This window comes from Lactuca virosa, chromosome 8 (genome assembly GCF_052849685.1).
Source record: "Lactuca virosa cultivar CGN04683 chromosome 8, Lactuca_virosa_CGN04683_v6, whole genome shotgun sequence".
NCBI lineage: Eukaryota > Viridiplantae > Streptophyta > Magnoliopsida > Asterales > Asteraceae > Lactuca > Lactuca virosa.
In genome coordinates this window covers 37,102,510-37,124,594 of record NC_136433.1, presented here as the reverse complement: position 1 = coordinate 37,124,594, position 22,085 = coordinate 37,102,510, and the positions used below count along the sequence as shown (strand labels likewise).

Here is a 22,085-nt window from a genome sequence, read left to right as displayed (position 1 = left end):
GTTACATGGTGTAACCCTAATAGCCACCATATAAAAGAATCCCATGGCTCAAGAAATCGTGCACTAATGTGTGAGTGTGAGGGCTAGACGATTTCAAGGAGTGTTCAAGTTTCTCTCAAGTTATTCCAAGTGTATTTGGTGTTGTGTGAACCATTTGAGGTGTCACACTTGGGGCACTAGGCACTCAAGCTTCATGAAGACATTCTACATCAAAGAGGTATGTATTCTATCTTATTATATTTATTATTTTGTATGCTAGATTAGGATAATACCTTGGATGTTCATAATTGTATGTATAATAGAGAAAACATAGATCCAAGGTATTTAGGGTTGCATGTACACTTAGGAGTGTTAGAATGCTCATAACCCAACAACTTTTATGTCTGTCTCTGGAAGCTTTTAATCTTTCTCGGATTTGAACAATCTTCTCTGTAGTTTCTCTTATTATCTTCGGGCCAGTGAGGGTGCTATTAGGGACTTGTCCCTTAGCTAGTTGCGTGTCACCCACTTCAGCCCAGCACAGAGGTGACCTGTACTTGCGGCCATAGAGGGCTTCAAATGGTGCAACCTTGATGCTAGTGTGATAACTGTTATTGTACGAGAATTCGACAAGTGGTAAATGGGTATCCCAAGCTTTACCAAAGTCTATCACACACGCCCTAAGCATGTCTTCTAGCGTCTGAATGGTTCTCTCACTTTGCCCGTCGGTTTGTGGGTGATAGGCTGTACTCAGGTCCAACCTAGTTCCCACGGACTTCTGAAGTGATTGCCAGAATCACGAGGTAAATCGACTATCCCTGTCTGAGATAATGGATTTTGGCACGCCATGCAGTCGTACAATCTCTTTGATGTACGTCCTAGTCAGTTTCTCCATCTTGTCGGTTTCTTTTATCGGCAGGAAGTGCGCTGATTTGGTCAATCTGTCTACGATTACCCATACGGTATCAAGCTCGCCCGTGGTCTTAGGTAGCTTGGTTATGAAGTCCATGGTTATCCGTTCCCACTTCCACTCAGGTATATCAGGCCGTTGTAGTAGTCCTGAGGGTTTCTGATATTCTACCTTGACCTTGGCGCAAGTCAAACACTTGCCTACATAGGTAGCAATTTCGGCTTTCATGTTTGGCCACCAGTACAACTTCTTGAGATCCAGATACATCTTATCTGAACCTGGGTGGATGGAGTATCGAGTCTTGTGTGCTTCGTTCATGATGACGTCTCGGAACCCACCGAACTTCGGTGTCCAGATTCGGTTCATGAGGTAACGTACTCCGTCATCTTTGACTTCCAGGTTTTTATCCATTCCTCTTAATGCCTCGCCCGTCACATTTTCCGGTTTCAAGGCCTCCAGCTGAGCCTCTTTGATTTGTGTGGACAGGTGTGAATGGATTATCATCGTTAATGACTTTACTCGGCGCCCAGAGTATTCCTTTCGACTCAAGGCATCTGCTACTACGTTTGCCTTACCTGGGTGATAACGAATCTCACACTCGTAATCGTTCAGTAGTTCTACCCATCGTCTTTGCCTCATGTTGAGCTCCTTTTGGTTAAGAATGTGTTGAAGGCTCTTGTGATCGGTAAAGACATTATACTTTGTTCCGTAAAGGTAGTGCCTCCAGATCTTTAGGGCGAACACTACTGCTCCCAATTCGAGGTCATGCGTGGCGTAGTTATCCTCGTGCGTTTTCAATTGCCTTGATGCGTAGGCAATGACCTTTCCTCGCTGCATTAATACACACCCAAGCCCCTGATTTGATGCGTCGCAGTAGACTACAAAGTCTTCGGTTCCTTCTGGCAAAGACAGGATCGGTGCGCTGCACAGGGCTTGTTTTAACGTTTGGAAGGCAGCTTCTTGTTTATCTTCCCATTTAAACATCACACCTTTTTGAGTCAAGGTGGTGAGCGGTTTAGCGATCTTGGAGAAGTTTTGGATGAATCTTCGGTAGTATCCATCAAGGCCTAAGAATTGTCGGATTTCCGTCGGTGTTGTAGGTGCTGACCAGTTCTCGATTGCCTTGATTTTGGAGGGGTCCACATGTATCCCTCTTTCACTGACCACATGACCAAGGAAATCCACTTCTCGGATCCAAAATTCGCACTTAGAGAATTTAGCATAAAGCTTCTCAGCTCTCAACGTCTCTAACACTTGTCGCAGGTGTTGGCGGTGCTCTTCCTCGCTTTGTGAGTAGACCAAAATGTCGTCGATGAATACGATCACAAACTTGTCTAAGTAGGGTCGACACACTTGATTCATCAGGTCCATGAATACCGCAGGTGCGTTTGTTAACCCGAAGGGCATCACTACAAACTCGTAGTGCCCATAGCGAGTTCTGAAGGCTGTCTTGGGGATATCTTCTTCTTGAACTCGTAGTTGATGGTAACCCGACCTCAGGTCGATTTTTGAAAAGTAGCTTGCTCCTTGAAGTTGGTCGAAGAGGTCGTCGATTCGGGGTAGAGGGTATCGGTTTTTGATGGTAAGTTTGTTTAACTCGCGGTAGTCGATGTACATGCGAAAAGATCTGTCCTTCTTCTTCACAAACAGGACTGGTGCTCCCTAAGGTGAAAAGCTCGGCCTGATAAACCCTTTGCTTAACAGTTCGTTCAGTTGACTGGATAATTCTTGCATTTCTGCCGGCGCTAGGCGGTATGGAGCTCTGGCTACTGGGGTAGCTCCTGGGACCAAATCGATTCGGAATTCGACTTGTCGTGCAAGTGGTACACCTGGGAGGTCTTCTGGGAATAAGTCGGGAAAATTACACACCTCCGGAATGTCTTTGATGTCCTTCGCTTCTTGTTTCTTATCTACCACGTGGGCTAAGAAGGCGCGGTATTCCTTTCGGAGATACTTTTGAGCCTTGACGCAAGAGATGATTTGCCAGTTTGCACTGGGTTTATCATCGTAGATGAGAATGGTTTCGCCACTTGGCAGATTGAGGCGAACGACCCTTTCGTAACATAGAATGTCGGCACGATGAGAACTTAACCAATCCATACCGATGATTATGTCGAAACTTTTTATTGTTAGCGGCATTAGGTCGATTTTAAATGAATGATTGTCTAGAGTGAGGGTACACCCTGAGTATATATCGCTAGTGCGCTCTGCCTTTCCGTTTGCCATTTCTACGACGTATGTGTCTTTTATTAATTGGGGATCCTGTCTAAGTAATTGTTTGAATTGATGGCTCACAAAACTCCTCTCCGCTCCACTATCGAAGAGTATGTATGCATATGAGTTATTGAGAAGAAACGTACCAGTAACCACTGTGGGGTCCTTGATTGCTTCTCCATGTCCTATAGCCAGGACTCTCCCCACGCCACCAGCATTAGGGGTTCGTGCCTTTGGGCAGTTTCTTTTGAAGTGCCCTGTCTCCCCACAGCCGTAACAGGCTTGACTTGCCCCCGTATTGGCGACTTGAGTGATTGGTTGAGCTGGCGCCCTACAGAAGCGAGCGGTATGCCCCTTCTTGTTGCAATTGTTGCAGTACATTTCCTGACAAGCACCGGTGTGGTGGAAATTATACTTATTGCACTTAGGAAGGTTTCCAGCATATTGCCTATGTGGTGCTGGAGTGGCAGGAGCAGTGGCAGCACGGACAGCAACTGTCTGTTGCTTTTTGGCGGAGTTTGGTACCGACTGCTTCTTTTTGTTGTTCCAGAATTTTCTTTTATTGCCCCTCCCCTTAGCTTGATCATGGGTGGTAGTAACAGTATCGTGGTTGGCCCTATGGTCGACAAGTTGTTGTGCCAATTCCTTGGCACTGTCAAAAGTAGTGGGTTTCGAGGCCAACACACTATCTTGAATCTGGGATGATAGCCCCCAGAGGTATCGTTCCACCTTCTTCTCTTCTGGAGTGACCATTGCTGGGCAGAGGAGTGCGAGGTCATTGAATCGGGTAGTATAAGTTTCAAGGTCTGTGCCCGACATCTTGAGGTTCCAGAGTTCTTCTTCAAGTTTTTGCACTTCGCCCCTCGGGCAATATTCCTTTAGCATCAAAGCTTTCAAGTCCTCTCTGACTGAAGGTGGCACTCTCGGACCGAAGGTGGCACTCTCGGTCTCTTAGTAGGTTCGGTTCAGGAAGGTGGTTTCGGTCCTCAAGAGGTTTCGGTTCCTTAAGGGAGGTTCGGTTCCTAAGAAGGTTCGGCTCCTTAAGAGAGGTTCGGTTCCTAAGAAGGTTCGGCTCCTTAAGAGGGGTTCGGTTCCTAAAAAGGTTCGATCCCTTAAGAGGGTTCGACTCCTTAAGGCTGTTTTTCGCGTAAACTTCCGTTTTCGAGCGGTTTTTGACTAACTTAAGGGTCGGGATGCCCCGAGTGATTATAAGAAGTTGAGAGAGATTTGGGAGAGATTTGACATACTTGGAGAGATTTGACATACTTGGAGAGATTTGGCATACTTAGAGAGATTTGGGAGAGATTTGACATACTTGGAGAGATTTGGGAGAGATAGAGTGAAAGAGATTGGGAGAGACTTCTTTTGTGACCTTTTTGAGTGTTTGGCTTTGCAACGCCAGGTCCGTAAACCCTGTTAAGCCATGTTTAAGAGTCTTACACACCCCCGAAGGGTATGTAATAGTGTTTTATCGCTTTGCTACATCACTTACCCCGATTAGGGCTCAAGAATCCTACACATACGAACTTTCCAAGTGATGACTTCTTATTAAAATAGCGAGTTGTACAATAATTACATAACGTAAACCCTAGTATACAAGCGTTAGTAGAGTTGACCGGTTTGACTTGTTGACTTTATTTGACTTTGACTTGACCAAAATTTGACGGTTGTCACATAAAGTTATGTATTTAACTTTTAACATATTATACTTAATTGATTAGATTTAATATATTGTTGTATGTAAACCATTCTCAGTTTAAAACTACATCTTTTAAACAGTTTGGACAAAATACTTAAATTGTTAATTTAAATATAACATTACAGGGTAAACTTCAATATAAATTTCAGTTCCACTTAAAAAACCCAAAAAATATTTTATGAATAGTTAAAAGTGATAAATTGGAGTGTTAAATGCAAAAACTAAATTGTAATATCAATTTAACTAAAATATTTCCTAAAGATATTTTTATAATCGTTAAAAGTTTTCAAATAAGTAGTTTTTTTTTTAAACATAAGAAGAAAAGTTTACATAAACGTAGCGGGTAAACGAGCAACAAGCTGTGTCGCAACCCCTTTTTGGAACAAGTAGCTTAAAATAACTTTTACAATAACAATAGTTAAAAATAACTCTATATAAATAATTATATTGTTACCTTTAAAATAAAAAAAAATTGTTTGATGTTTTCAATAATTACAATGATAGAAATTAAAACGTTAAGCACATAAATTTTAAAAAATTAATTAACAATAACAACAACTATAAATAACATTAAACCATATATTATATTTAATTTTAATCATGAGTAACCCACGGGTGCAAGTTAATCAAAAGATTGAGATTATGTAGTTTTAATAGATATATATATTATCATATAATTCAAAATAATCAATTTATTATATCAACTTAGTATACAAATTATTAACAACATTATTGTTATATTTAAAAAAACATATGTTTGTAAAAATTTCAGCTATATAGATGCTTCTGCGCAACGCACATACATTCGCCTAGTACAATATATTTTAAGAGACCGAGGAAAATAAGTCATTAAATTGGACGATTTACGTTGAACTATTTGATTTAAATATTTGGATATTTGGATTTTGTTATTGATTTTTAGTAAAATCGAATTATAAATTAATCCATTAAGATTAAGTATAAATTTAATTTGGATCTAATTAATGATTTAAAAATCATTATCAAATTGGATTTAATTAATACCAAATTTTAATTTTTAAGAAAAAGTTCGTATTTGTTATTACCAAGGTTCTAAAAAGCTCGTCATGGCTCCAAGGCTTGTATGTGCCGCCACGCTTTACCAAAACGCCGTCATGACTCATATATGTGTATAAAAATGAATAATAGTAGAAAATATATATAAAAATATGAATTATATACAAAATTGCCGACTTAAGTCACGCCTTACAAACGACGTGGCTCGTCAAGCCTCGAAAAAGCTTGAGGCTTGACATTGCCGTCAAGTCACGCCTTACGTTATTTAGAACTTGGTTATTACCAATATCTACTCATCTATTCTTCCTTAAAACCCGACCCGTTTTAAACTTCAAAACCCTTGGTCAAATATAAAGGCACAAGGTCGCACAGTATGTTCATCCCCTGCACTTCCAAACCCTAGCCGAACCAAAGGTCATCTGAAAACTTCATGGTAAGATAACACAATCATCAAATCCACAACTCCATTAACGATTCCCGTTTTAAACTTATTGCTATCTGTAAATTTTATTATTTAAAAAAGTTTACATCTCTTTGCTTTTTTAGGCGCCAAAGAAGGAGAAAGCACCCCCACCGTCATCCAAACCCGCCAAGTCCGGCGGTGGAAAGCAGAAGAAGAAGGTCAATATTTGATTATCCACATTTGATGTGTTCTGATTTTGTTGCATACGATCGGTTAGCCTGATTGCGCATTTGCTTAATTATTTGTGTTTTTAATCTTTTCCGTTTCTGCTATAAGGATTTTGATATACAAATCGAAGACATTTATTTCACATTGTGTAGTATAGGGTTTGTGATATGTTACTAAGTAGTCAACTGCAAATTCTGTAATCAATTTACATTTTCTCCTTTTTGATCTTAACATTGTTTATGAATTGAATTGGGTTTACAGAAGTGGAGCAAGGGAAAGCAAAAGGAAAAGGTGAACAACATGGTTCTATTTGACAAGGCGACATATGACAAGCTTCTTTCTGAAGCTCCAAAGTTCAAGCTCATCACTCCTTCAATCTTGTCAGACAGATTAAGGGTACCTCTAAATTATATTATATACTTCAAAAAAAGAGTATTCTCTAATCATTCATTGAATCATTTGTGGGTTTTCACTTGAATTTGTTATAGATTAATGGGTCATTAGCAAGGAAGGCAATCAAGGATTTGATGGCAAGAGGAGCTATTCGGATGGTATCTGCTCATGCTAGCCAACAAATTTATACCAGGGCTACCAATACTTGATTTTTGCAAGCTATTCATGTTTTGTTGTCTTTCTGTTTATTAGTATTTTGTTTTCCAGAATTAAGAGCTTAATACTTTACCCTTTGTATTACTTTTCAGAATTAAGAGCTTAATACCCAAACATGTCTTTGGTTGGGATTAGTGGTAGGATTTGGTTGTCAATCATTAAACATGAATTGTTTGCTGATTTGCAACACATGTTTTTTCAACATCTGAATCCTTATTCATCCCTTCTTTGATTTGGTTCTCATTTACACCATGTGCTTCAGTTATTTTAAGAGGGAAAGGGAACGAAAGAAAGAAAGTTGTGTTCTTAGATTTTTAATGAAGGAAAAGGAAGTTATCAAATAAGAATCATTTACAATACATACTTTTCCAACATCTAAATCCTTATTCATCTCTTCTTTGATTTGGTTTTCATTTGCACCATGTTCTCTAAGTTTTTTTAAAGAGGGGAAGGAAAAGAAATGAAGAAAATTGTGTTTTTTGTTTTTTAATGAAGGAAAGGAAAATTGTGTTCTTGGGTTTTATATTTAAGGCGGGAAGGAAAGGATTGAAATGATAAACTTTTTTTCTCTTAAAATCTATACTCCTAATTGTGAGATGATTGGGATAAGAACTCTTTTCCTTCCCCTTCTTTTACCTTTTCTTTCCCTCGATTTTAAACTTAGGAACACGGTGCTAATATGTTGTTTAGTATTTTATAGTTTTTTAGAATTTTATTTTGTGATTAAATTTTAAGTAGTTTTGAAGAGGAGATGAAAAGATAAGGGTATAGACGTATAGTTTAAATTTATATCGACAAAAACGACTAAAACATTTAGCTATATATTGTTAGGGTTAGAAAATGGTTAAAAATATCCATTTTTTTATAATTTCTTTTATGGAAAATAACCAATAGTAAAAAAAAACATGACATTGTGTTTATGTGTCATGTTTGTGCTACATAAAAATTTGTAATGTTGTGTCAGATAACACATCACGATTTCCTAATTGCAAAATGCGTTTTTTACCATAAACGTTGTTTTTATGTGTTATATTCGCATTGCGAAATGAGCCTTTTAAAACGAATTTTATAGTGGTTACAGCACTTCATGATATTATTCAAGAATGAAATCTAAAATTCTAAATAACAATTTTGTTATTACACTGATTGGAAAATGCGGCAAGAGAGAAAATTAATCTTCATTGCTAGTATACATACCATCATCCGCAATACAAGACACGAAGATTACTAGTACATGTAATGTGGAACTTGGTTAAGAGAAGTGCAAATTCAAGATCAATAAAGTAAAGAAGATACTATAACATGATTTAATAAAATGAAACACAAAATCGGAACACATATCATTGCATTTTTCATAATCATTACTATTTACTACTATTAATTTTATATAATTATATTAACTTATGTAAGATTCAATGAAAAATATTTGAAAAAAAAAAGAATTTTTAAAGTTCAATTATCATTGAACTCGACATCTACTGAATATGTATGCATTTTGCATCTCACCGTATTTATGTTTAATCCATCAAAAGTCTAACAATACACTCGATCTCATTTGACTATTCATTAAACAATGCATTTGAAATGCTCAAATGTGTCATATATCTGTTAAAATCAATAGAAACACATCATAAGGGTTTGTAAAATAAAGGTTTAAACATAGTTACTTGAAAGAAGCACACATGTAAGAATTAGTACAAAGTCCAGTTGTACTCGTATAAGGAAACAAAGCCATGGGTCGATTGGGTGGCAACTTAGGAACCTCTGTCTCAAAACAAACATACTCCACCACCTCCGCCATGCTCGGCCGCCCCCTACTCTCCTTCAACGTGCACAACAACCCGATATCCACAACCCGAATTGCCTGATCCATGTTCAACACCGAACTCATCTTTACATCCACCACTTTTTCCTTCTCATTCATCTCATGCATGGTCCAAGCCCATTCCAACAGGTCCAAGTCTAATCTGTCATATTTAGATTCAGACTGTAACATGTCAGACTCAGATATATACCTCTTCCTACCGGCCACAACCTCCAACATAAACACCCCAAATGCAAAGACATCTGTCGGCAAACTCACCGTCTCCTCGAACCGACTAGATTCTGTACCCGACATCACGAACCCGAAATCGCCAAGCAAGGCTCGAAAACTTACATCGATAAACACACTATTTGTATTAACATTCTTGTGAGCTAGTTTTTGTGAATGGAGGTAGCTCAATGCTTGTGCCACGTCACGCACCACCTTGAGTCGCCGGCTCCATGGCAAGATACCGATTCCATAAAGCCAATCATCGAAGGTCCCATTTTGCACACAGTCATACACCACCATGGTCTCTTGGTGGTCAAAGCACCACCCTCTAATTGCCACTAGATTAGGGTGACGTAACTTGCTCATTGCCTTTATCTCTTTACCCACGCGCCGCCGGTTAATCCCATGAGACTTAAAATACTCCACTGAAAACCGCTTCACTGCCACGTGGCACCCATTCAATAAAGTACCCCTATATGTATCACTTCTTTCATCACTCGCCACCTTGTGTAACTCGTCGAAACACCGAGTCGCCGATGAAACCTCCGCAATAGTAAACCGCCGTGGTTTGTTCGGTGGGCGAGGGCGTTCTTTCACCGCCGGCAGCATGGCCAACTCCCCGCTCTTCCGCTTCCGGTTGTAGTACAAACTCACCAAAGCTACAACTACAAGGAAAACCACTGTCATGAAAATAAAGAAACCGCTGAGATTGTTTCTCCCACCGCCGTTACCATTGTCGACTGTGATTTTGCTTTCGCAGGTTTCCGGTGAGGGTACGCGAAGAGAAGCTTGACTACTTGAGGTAAAATTCCATGACAAGACGTTATGAATTTGAGTAAAGTTTCCTGTAGAAGCCGAGAATCCAACGAACATGTACTCTTTCAAGAAATCTGATATATCAAGTCGGCCGGAAAACACAGGTTTTGAAGGATATTCAAAGCTATCGGAACCTAACCGGATGTCCAAGAAACGGTTTTGGCCATGGTAATAAACCCAAGCTCTGTGTATTTCACCATCCTTCAAGTTAATACCAAACTCCGATACATTAATGGTGATTGTCGAAACAATGGAACCCAAATTGATTCCCAGATGGTTGTCGTTAGGGTCATCGAATTGCACGTTTTCTATGGTGTCAAATTCGATCCCAACAGCTTTATATTGTTCATCACAAGCATCATTTAGCATGCCTAGCCATGGCCCAGGTCGTCCCACCGTGAACTCATCAGGTGTTATCATGAATGTAAAACCGCTTCCACCGTCACCACCGCCACTACTACCGCCATCTCCGCCACCAGAAGATAAGTTTGTTGGTATAGTTTCGATCTGAAACGAGAAAGTTGTTTGGAAGGAAGCTGGGGTTCGCGTTATGGGATCGAAAACACGAACAGGATAAGCATAAACAGCACGACCAACCAAGTGCTTCAGATCATCGACGCCGTCTTTCTGGGTGGTGTCCGGTATCTGAATCCGACCGTTTTTGTCCACGACGGAGCTCCCCAGCAGCATGAGATCATGAACTGTTCTTGGGGAATTGAAATCAGGGAAAAAGAAGTGTTTTGTAACATTGATTACAACTCCATCTTTGGTATTAATCTTCTGATGATCAGTTGATTCAACATAGACGAATAAGAAGAAGATGAATGCTATCAGATTCATAATGGTTGGAAGAAAGAAAGAGACGGTAGAAGCCATTGGAGAAGAAGGAAGGTTTGCTTTGGTTTGGATGATGTGATGGAACTTGTAACTAATATTTAAGTGAGTGTTTGTAAATGATAGAGATGTCCATTGTGATGAGGTTGTGGTGGTGGGTACATCGATGGAGGAGGATGTGGTTATTTTCGCTTGAGGTGATAAATAAGACAAAAAGATCGATCCAGTATTTTCCCTTTTCTCCATAAACACGACAATTATTTGTGGACCACGTTTTAAATTAATATTCTATTCGATATGTTTTCTAGAGGGTTAAAAAGGTGCAGCAAAAAATACAGTTCAAAAGAAAACAGGTCGCATGAGTTAGGTACACATTAGAATCAGGCCAGTAGGCTTTTCCGGCCCGATCTGGACCAAGTTGGGCTTAGTTGTTGAACTGCGCTGGGCTTTAACCCATTTTCCCAGGCTTTATTGGATGGGCTGGGCAGCTTTTGTTGTTTTGTGTGTGTTTTGATGTTATCTCTTGGAAATTGTTACAATTTCTTTGAAACTTTCGAAGCAGTTGTTGGAAATTGTTAAGGGGAATTTTGGGAAGTTTGCAATTTCCAATGGTGATATTAAGTAGGTGGATTGTGAATTTGTGATGTATTTTTTTCATCCTTCATCCTACAATTATCTCTAAATTTTTTACTACGTATTTGCAGTCGTTTGTTTAGTATTTTCGTTAAAATCCTTCATATTGTCATTTTATAAAATGGTCATCGAAGGTTCATCAAGCTATGCTCAAACAAGTAACAAGATTCTTAAAAAAGACAACCAGACATATGATATTTAACAAAATTTTGATTACGTTCAAAAAGATGATGGCAAATTTGATACATAAAAATTACTTAATTTCCCTAAGTTTATTCAAACTAAACATGTTACAAAACAAATTTGATAGTTTTCTTGTGTCATTTTACACTCAAATTAGGTCGCGAAGTTACATAAAAATCTCCACATAAAAGAAAATAACAATTAGAAACTAATTTGTGATAGATTGTGTTAAGCACCTCATCGCAAAACAAGATAGTCCAACAAAATGCATAGAACAGAACATAGTAAGGCAGGATAGTATGATAGATCAAGTGTATCAAAATAGAATGAAAAAACCATTTTACTTGCATTATTCTATTTGTATTTAATTGACCAACGATTTATTATTATTATTATTATTATTATTATATCATTGACTATGTGGATATAATTGGTGATGTGAAGTCTACATAGGTTGGGAACGAGTTATCGCTGTAAAAATATAGTTAATGATATAATAAAACAAAACAAAAAATTGTTATTCAATTGGATACATTACATTTAGTAATTTAAAGATCAAATAAAAATGTTATTTGGTGCTATTTTATAACGTTTTTCCTTGACATTAAATTTTAGTAGTTTGAAGTTCATTTTTATTATTCTTGACTCTTGACTAAAATGTCTAGGACTGGCCTTGGTTCTACAAAGTCTAATACACATATATTACGAGAGGCTGACGAGAAAGTCCATGTAATATTTAAAATTGTTCAACGGAATTCAATACATGCATACGTAATATCGATTAATATATAACACCCACATTTAAACCGCGGTCGAAATTGTCATATACGTGAACTTGACCATTTTGCCTTTGAAACTTCCAAGATCAACCCCTACCATCAATCATACATAAATAATCTGTTGCCCATATCATATACTCACCATACCCTCATCCACCCCTCACACACACAAAGAAAGTAAACTCAATGAATCCACAACCCCAAATTCAGAAGTCGATAACTACCTCTTCTATGGATGCACAAGATCACAATCAAGATCTTCATCTTGATCTTGATAATGGCAACAATCTTGATTTTGATCTTGATGATGAGCACAACAATAACACCAACAATCTTGATCATGATCTTCATAATGGCAACAATCTTGATCTTGATCTTGATGATGAACACAACATTAACACCGACAATCTTGATCATGACACAGATGGTGATGATCTTGATGCAGATGACAATGACATGAACGGAGAAAACATGTTGAGTTATGAACAGAACCCTCTTTATTGTACGGATAACAACCCACCGGAGTCGTTTTCAATCTGCCAGGCGAAAGTGGCAGACTGGCTGGAGCACCACACATTCATCGAGCGCAAGGCGTCTGTGAAGTTCGCCGTCGTCACGAAAAACCAAGATTCAACTCAAACCCGGTCGACTCACCGATCAATGACGACTTTAAACCAACGACCAAAGCTTTCCATAATTGGGTTCAGAAAAAAGCAGATCCATCAAACCGATGGGAAGTCCAAACATAACGATAAGCCGGAAAACATCCGTTTGTTCAGGAACCGGTCTGAACCGGGAAGGGACTACTGTCTACTGATAACTGAACCGGTTTCTCCTAAGGTTTCGTGTGTGGGTCGGGTCGGGTCAGTGAGGGTTCGAGGAAGGAAGGCTGGGGTTTGGAGGAGTGTCAAAGCTGCTTTCTCGAATCTTGTTCAGACGAACAGAGTGATGAAGATTGTTGCTTGATACCGGTTCAAACCGCCGGAGTTTGTTGCTTGCCGGCCGAAGTTCAGGCGATTGGTTGCCGGTGACATGTCACCGAATGGTGGGATACGATTAATCATACGATAATATTTTGTTTTTTTCTTCTTTTTTTCTTTGTCATTTTTTGTCGTTTGGTTTATAGGTCAATTTACGTGTAATTATAGTGTCCTACTTGTGGTCTAGCTCGTAGTCCATGGCCTATATTCACACCGAAAGATACTCTGGTTTTGGACATTTTGTAACAATTATATATACATAAATAATTCATTATAACACCATGGTCTTGTTTGCCGACGGCCTATAAATGACAAGATAAGGGAAGATAGGTATGAATTGATGATAAATTTTATTAATTTATTCGTGTTGTGTATAATAGTTGTCCCTATTTTTCTTATGTTTTGAATTTAGCGATTGTTTTAGAGTTGATTACTAAAATGAACTAATGACTATAATGGGAGTGGGCTATATTATATACACAAAAGAACATTTTAATTTTTTTTTACTAAAAAATAATCACGAATCCTAGGAAATTAACAATATCACCTTTTCAACATTTAAGACCGCTAAGTTCATGTGTGTGCATGTCGTTTTATACTAGGGATGTCTCAACTATGCACCGGTCACATAGTTTTCTTAGGTGATGGGGATCTTCATAAAAACATTTAACATGCAAGATAAAAGAAAGATTTTTTTATGCAAAAAAGTAACAATGTTGACAACATTATGCAAAAAAAAAAAATGAATATTTTATTACAAACATACCATATATACAATTCACATCAATTTCCTGGACACTCCCTCAAAGATTCCATTTATCTAATACCATTGTGGTACTCTAATACTGCTAATGAAGGGATATGTTCGATTAGGGCGCAGGGCCGGTCCAAACGTATATGGGGCCCGAGGCGAAAAGAAAAACAGGGTCCCTTAAAAACAAATATCATAAAAATTCAAAAAAAAATATCATTTATTCTTCACTATAAACGCTATAAACGCGTACAATTAGCAATTACAAGCAAGCCAAATTGTTTATCTTTTGAGCTAGTTTAAGTTTGAACCAGCTTTAAGCCCTAAAAATCATTTATATATTAATTTTTTTTATATATATACACAACATAACCCATAAATTTTGGGCCCCATGGAGACGTGGACCCTGGGCGGTCGCCCAGGTTGCCCACCGTCTGGATCGACCCTGTTAGGGGGGGGCGTAGTCATAGCAAAAAGGGGGATGTATCGTTGGTACCTCCAAGACACTATTTCCTTAAACAGTTGGTCAAGCGGTTGGGTGATATGCGGGTTAAGCAACCCATTCAACCATTTAATCTATGTGCATTGATTACTTATACTTCTTGCTTTAAGACTTGTATTAAAATTTGTATGTTTTTAAATTAGTTTGTGAATTAGTTTTGTATAATTTTTATTAGTTTGTGTTTATTTTGAAATTATAAATTAAGTGGGTTGAATTGATTGGAAAAGATAGATTTTTCATGTGTTATGAGTTAGAAAAAATAGAACAAAGTTAAAAAGATCAAAGATAAAAACTAATATGAAACCGATATGGTAGTGTGTTGGGAGGAAACTCCTTCCGCCTTTAGAATTTATGTAATACCAGAATAATTTTTGAAAACATATAGCCGACAATTATGGCTGATTTATGAAAAACTTTTTTGTAACGATAATTAAAAATTGACTGGAATGTTAACACAAAAATGACAAAATAACAAAAATACTCTCATATTATGCGGTATAAGTGAGAATATTAACGTGTAAGGTTACATATCGTATGGCTAATGAGAAAAAACGTGACAAAATGATAACATATGGATAGAAAAAATAAAGAGTAGGGATGACAAAAAACTTCATACCCGATGGGGAACCCGAATCCAGCACCCGTTTTGACTGGGGAATCCCCAAGTTGACCGGGGATGGGGACGGAGATGGGGAATCCCCAAATAAAAAAGTGGGGATGGGGATGGGGATGGGGATACCCTTAATCCCTGATCCTAGACCCGCCTCCGATATCTATTAATATAAAAAACAATAAAAACATATATTTATAGTACAATTTACAATATATAAAACTTGATCCAAAGTAACCTAACTCATTAGTAATTACTTGGTTGAAATTATACTTTTTCTTTTTTTATTTAATTTAAACTCGTGTATAATTTTTTCTCTATTTGGTTTATCTATTTTACCTCAAATATTACTCTAATAACTTTTTTCTATTTGATTTTTCATGTATTTATTTAAATTTGGTTGAAAATTTGTTTATATTTTTTTATGCAATCTATGTATATTTTTATATTTTGTAAAATCTTTAAACTTGTGCTGGTAAAATTGAAATTTAAAGTTTTTCTTTACATAAAAGTTTTCATATTAAATAAGAAAAAGAAATCCCCGATTCCCCGCTGGGGATGGAGGTTTATTTATAGTCCCCGATGGGTATGGGGATAAGGATGGGTATTGGGGTCCCATGTATTTCCTGCATCCGTTGCCATCTCTAATAAAGAGGCTATTAATTTGACCAAAAGAAATAAACATTATTACTATAAAGACGCATAATATACTTCATTCTATAATTGTCAATTAAATTGTTTTTGGTCAGCATGATTGCCGAGTCTTTTTGGATGTAGTACTAAAAGAAAGCTTATACCAAATAATTTCAGAAGTTGATTGATTAATTAATTTATTAATTAATTCTTATAAATGATTGGAATGGTGCACATTGTTTCCAAAGAATAATATTAAAAGATAGGCTCATAGGAGTGTATAGCATGTATTATAAACATTAGAGTCGCAAACACATGTAGAAAAATTAATATTTATCCAGGATTTATTATGTTAGTCGATTCACATTATATATGTATCACCTAATTATATTATATATTATTAGAGGAATATTTCAACTTATTCATGCGGGTGTTTGGCATTACTTATTTTAAATATTTATGTTATTTTAAGTGTTTATTGATTTATGTTTGGTAGATTCTATTAATATATTTAACTAGGTTATAAACTTGTGTACTATACGGATGAAATATATAAGCTTTTATAATAAGATATTAAAAAATGTTAAATATTAAATTATTTGATTTTGAAATATTAGGAACAAATTGTTATTCAACTCTAAACTTCTTAAATTTAGAGATTTATATTAACTGAATTAAAAAACGGTAAGAAAATCGGACGTTTTATGAAGATCATCTAGAAAAAAATTGAAATTTAATTATAAATTCATTAAAAGTTCGAATTTATATCAAGCCGAATAAAAGAAATATAAAAGACAAAACTGCAAATTTGGTCCTTATGGTTTGCAAAAAACTATGGATATGGTCCAAAAAGTTTCCGATTTATATGGATGCTCCAAAATCAAGAATTTCTTGTATTTTTTGTCCTAAAAATAAGAAAATATTGTAGTTTTGGTCATTGGAAAACTGAAAAAACGGTTTTGCGTTTTTGTTTTTTATTTTGTATTTTTTTCATATTTTCTTTAACAAGTTATTAATTAAAAATAAAAATGAAAGAGCTTGGCCCACCTCCACCCCACAGGTACTCTCTCTCTCTCTCTCTCTCTCTCTCTCTCTCTCTCTCTCTCTCTCTCTCTCTCTCTCTCTCTCTCTCTTCCCCAGCTTAGGTGTAACTCAAACTAAACCCACTTCAAATTAAAAACACACAAATACATGAACACACATTGTACACACGATAAGTGTGTGTTTGCATTTCATAATTTGCAAATCTAAACACAACCAATTTCTCTAATTATCATAGATCAATTAATAGGTCAGTTTTAGTTTTTCATGTTTTATTCAGAAAAGTCAATTGCACTTATTGATCAAATGGAAATGCTCTTTTGTTCATGTTTCCAGGACAAACATAAAGCAAGACCATCTTCTAAGGCAATGATGGAATTCGAAATCCTAAAATGTCGTCCATTGATAGAGAAGCTAGAACATCAAAATCAGATGCAACAAAATTTTGGAACCTAAAACGCCTACAAAACTCTTTAACTTACTGGAACTATATTTCGTTCTTTTCACTATCAGAATCCTCCATACATCGTCCCCTTCTTTCATACAATTTTCAAATCCCTCTTTCACATTTTCAAGCTCTCTACAAACCTTATCCATGTCGTTGCTTTCTGTTTAGCTTATACAAATCGGAAAAGGGGTGTCTTCAACTTAAAACACATACACGCACCTGCAACTCAACACACACTTTGTAAATCCACACTAGAATCAAACCCAATTGAAGAAGTTGATGATTGCTACGAGGTTCAGATGTAATTGTTTGTAAATCCACTTGATTGGTCGGCTGGGCAGTCATCTTTTCATTCACATAGGTGGGTGGTGTTGGTCTTCGTTCCATTCCTGATGCATAATTGATGAACACACACAATCAAAGTTTTAAGATATGGGTCCAATATACACACGATGAGATTTCTCCGGCAAGCTTGCATCCGGTATCACCCAACTTCATCCCACCCTCTTGAGATCTGCGTAACGCTTGAATGACCTCATCAAAGGAAAGAGTAGATGAGGAAAAGAGGAAGCAAGTGGACATAAGAGAGAGTCAAATATAGAGAAAGAAAGTCAAAGAAATAGGGGAGAAAGAAGGAGGTACGGGTGGAAGGTGTGGGGTAGGGATTTTGTTTTTTCTTTTTCTTATAACTATTAAAATATAAAAGAAAATAAAGGAAATGTAAAAAAGAAGTAATAAGGGCAAAATAGTCCTTTCAACATTTTTAGGACCAAAAACACAGAAAATTCATGATTTTGGACCACCCATGCAAGTCGTAAATCGTTTTGGACTCTATCCATAGTTTTTTGCAAACCACAATGACCAAATTTGCAGTTTTGTCAATATAAAAATACCAAGAAAATAACATGTGACATGATTATGCATAAAAGTATGGAGAACTGGAAATAAAACATTGATAAAAAAGGTAAATTGACATGTATATTGCTGCTCATGAAGAAAAGGCTACCTCGATGCATAGTTTTTCTTAATAAATTAAATATAAACAACTTAGCAAAAATTGTTTATTTAAATCAATAAGTACTTTTTTATTTTTCATTCAAACACTTAAAGGTGATTAGTGCTTGTAACATCTGTATTTCATGTATTATTTTTATGTGTTTTAATGATTTGAATCTTGAAAAAAATGCCCTTTGCGGTGTGGCGGGTGGCTTAGCACGACATGGTGGTGCCACATCGTCACGACACGACATCATTAAACAACCACGATGTGGCGCTGCGATGCACACAAAACCTTAATTTTCGGGCCTTGGACCATATATAAAAGATATGGGGGCTAGGTTTTCGACCACCTTCAACCTCCATCACCCACATAAGAGCCCTTATCCAAACCCTTGTTCATTTGTAACCTTTTATGCCATTGTTGGGTTTTTCACTCTTTGAATGGAGGAGAAGAGCTTTGGGAAGCTAGGAAACATCAAGCAAGCTCATCACAACCTTTTGTGCACTCTCTGGATCATTGTAAGTCTCCTTAAAATAGATCTTGGTGGTTCTTTCCTTCTGTGACATAGAGTTTTCTGCTAGTTGGTCCATTTAATGAGTTATGAGTGAGAGTTGGGAATAAAGTTTGCAACTTTATGACTCTTAGAGGTCCCAAGAGTATTGTGTATTTCAGGTTTGGACTCTCAAGTTGTTTTGATGCTATGCATGGGGTTTTGACCCAATTTAACTCCATTTTGACCTAATTTGGTGTTTGACATGCATTGGACATGCATGTCCATAAAGTTAGGATTTTTATGGACCTTTAGGGTGCCAATAAGCTTTCTGGAAAGTTTGGATAGTGGACTTAATGGATTAAGAACTTAACAAGAATTTAGATTTGCCAGCTTGACAACGGCATGGTTAAGTGTGGACCTGTAACATCCATAAAAATCACAACAAATTTAAACTTTTTAAAACAACCCCAAATCATAAAATGTTTACAAAATCATTGTTTTCAAAGTGTTGTTCCATATCAGAGTATCCCATAGATCAAAAAGTACATAAAACATAGGATGTGTACAGTCACGCCTTCGTCTTTCCGCAATCATCAGAAGTACCTGAAACAATAACTAAAAATCGTAAGCCAAAGCTTAGTGAGTTCCCCCAAAGTACCAACACATAAACATATAACATATACAACAGCATGTCGGGTCCAATCAACCATCGGGTTAGAATACCCCAGGCCCAATCACCCTCCGGGTCCAGTCATCCTCAGGATGGAATACCCTAGGTGGAATGTTAATATATAATGGGTCCAGTCAACCATCGGGTTGGAATACCCCATACCCAGTCAACCATCGGTTGGAATGCCAATATACAACGGATCCAGACATCCTCGGGATGGGATACCCTCGGGTTCAATCAACCATCAGGTTGGAATGCCCCCGGTCTGTTGGAACATGCACATAGCAGTAAAGCCTCAACCACCAACCAAAATATGTGCACATATAGCAGATAAACATATAATCAGTCATCAGACAACCAGACATATTTACAGATCACTAAGCATAACATCATCCTATATACCAGGATGCAGATCTAACAGATCACTACAACATGATAACATACTATCACAAAATAGGATATCTAATCCAATGGGTCGGCCTTGGTGCCTTAGACCCATAAATATAGTGAAGAAAACTCACCTCGCAGTCTGGACAAAAGTTGATGAGGTCTTGACTCTAAATCTCAGCTCTAACCGTCACCTATCCACCCAAATGACCAATTTCTCAAATACCATTCAAATTACCCAAAATACCCCTTGGTCAAACTTGGTCAAAGTAAAAGTCAAATTGGTCAAATTTCATTAAGTCAACTAAGCCAACCCAGTCGGGTCAAACCAACTGAGTCAACTCAGTTGATTCAACACAGAACATGTACGCGGGGCGTACTCCAAATGTATGTGGGGCGTACTCAAGCTCTGACCACCATCGGGGAGGTTGACCACGTACGCGATGCGTACTCATATTACGTAGGGCGTACACCCAGTCTGTTGGATTAGGTGTCTAAGCTCATAACTATAATTGGTATGTACTTGAATTGATAGTAGCACAATCCTTTTGGGTTGCCTTCATACTAGCAACTAGACAGGATGACCTATTGAGAAAGAGGAAGAATTTATTATTTGGAATAATAAATTAATATATAAAATGATTTATTAATGTATTATGAAAATAATATATATTAATTAGAAATTATGTTATTTAATTAATATTTAATCAGAAATTAATTTGAAATTAATTTTTGGATTAAAGGAATTAATTAAAAGTACAGGGGCTATTTAGCAATTAATTAATAGTTGTGGTTTTGGGGTCTTGGACCACCCTAGAAAGGTTGGAAGAAAACTTCTAGGGAGGCCCTAGAATTTTCGTCAAAGGCCTTGGGATGGGGAGTCCATGGGCTGCTTAGGCCTTAAGCTGGAAATTAGGGGTTCCTCCAGCAAACCCTAGCTTTGGCTCTAAGCAACCAACAACTATTTAAAGAGCCTCAACCCTATTGATTTCGGCCATGCCATCAAACCCTAAGGATAACCGAAATTTTGAAGTATCTTCCTCCTCTCTCCTCTCATCCTATTTCCTAGTGTGTTTGTGAGCCATTAGAGGTGTTATACTTGTGACACGTGCTCTCAAGTCAAAGATCTTCAAAGATTTCATTGTTATTACAATATAACAATCAAGGTATGTATCTAAACCCTAGTTTATTTTTAATTTCGAAAATTATAGATGTCACCTAGGGTTTCTTGTTTTGTGTTCAATGTTTGTATGTCTAATAGAGAAAACATAGATCCAACAAATTAGGGTTGCACGTACACATAGGGATTGTTTGCTATGCTCAAAACCCATTAGTAGTATTAGAGCTTTTGGTTTTTGTTTTCAATTAGATATGATACAATTGATTAAACTTGACAAATTAGGGTTTATGGAAATTAAACCCTTAGGCCTTGTGTTTTTTTCGCAAATTAGGGTTTCATAACCCTTGTTTTCGAAAATTAGCAAAAGGGTTTTAACCCTTTCCTTTGGCCTCCTAAATTTCAAGATCTAGGGTTTCCCAACCCTAGGGTTTTTCGAAATTAAGGCAAGGATTGAAAACCTTGTCTTCCTCCCCAAGTCTTGGAAATTTTGAAAATTAGGGTTATGGGTATGGCTGTTATTTTTAGTAATTATCTTCTTAATTGCTTAACTAGATAATTAAAGATTTTTTTAATATATCCCTCCCATATTTTCAAGATTTAGGGGATAAGGGATTAGGTTAAATTAATTTGTTTAATTTAATGGATAATCCTTAAATGATTTAATAAATTAATTAAAAGTTAATTAATAGATAATTATTAAATCAAAGATTATGAATTTTAAAATTAAAATTAAAATTGTTTTTAATTTTCAAAATTTTAATAGATTTAAAAACCAAAGTATTTTGAAATGTTTAAAATACACCCTTATACTATATGTAAAATTAAAAGGTTAATATTTACTATATGTATAAGACAAGTCAGTCGAACCGCTAGTACGCCTCATTCACAAAGTCGATCTATAAGGGGGTATAAGAAAACTGCCTATAAAATGATAGTTGAATGGGTGTCCACTCTCACTCACCGCTTCCTTGATTGGTGGAAGGTCGTTATCCGAACGGGTATGATAGGACACTTAACTAGGTTAAAACCCGTGTGCTACACGGGTGATAAATTAACATAACTTAGATTTTAGAAATAAAAATTAAAGGAATAG

At 36.8% G+C, this 22,085-nt stretch overlaps 2 protein-coding genes across 2 annotated transcripts; one reads left to right on the top strand and one right to left on the bottom strand.

The window, feature by feature from the left end:
• The first annotated feature begins 6,163 nt into the window (after positions 1-6,163).
• Positions 6,164-7,279, top strand: LOC145128429 (small ribosomal subunit protein eS25). The gene is made up of 4 exons (XM_079063226.1): positions 6,164-6,270; positions 6,384-6,458; positions 6,730-6,864; positions 6,957-7,279. The coding sequence occupies exons 1-4, from the start codon at positions 6,268-6,270 to the stop codon at positions 7,068-7,070; spliced, it is 327 nt and encodes a 108-aa protein (XP_078919352.1). The 5' UTR covers positions 6,164-6,267; the 3' UTR covers positions 7,071-7,279.
• Positions 7,280-8,617: 1,338 nt separating this feature from the next.
• Positions 8,618-11,028, bottom strand: LOC145132405 (putative L-type lectin-domain containing receptor kinase S.7). Its single transcript, XM_079067177.1, has one exon. The coding sequence runs from the start codon at positions 11,006-11,008 to the stop codon at positions 8,741-8,743; it is 2,268 nt and encodes a 755-aa protein (XP_078923303.1). The 5' UTR covers positions 11,009-11,028; the 3' UTR covers positions 8,618-8,740.
• Positions 11,029-22,085: the final 11,057 nt, after the last annotated feature.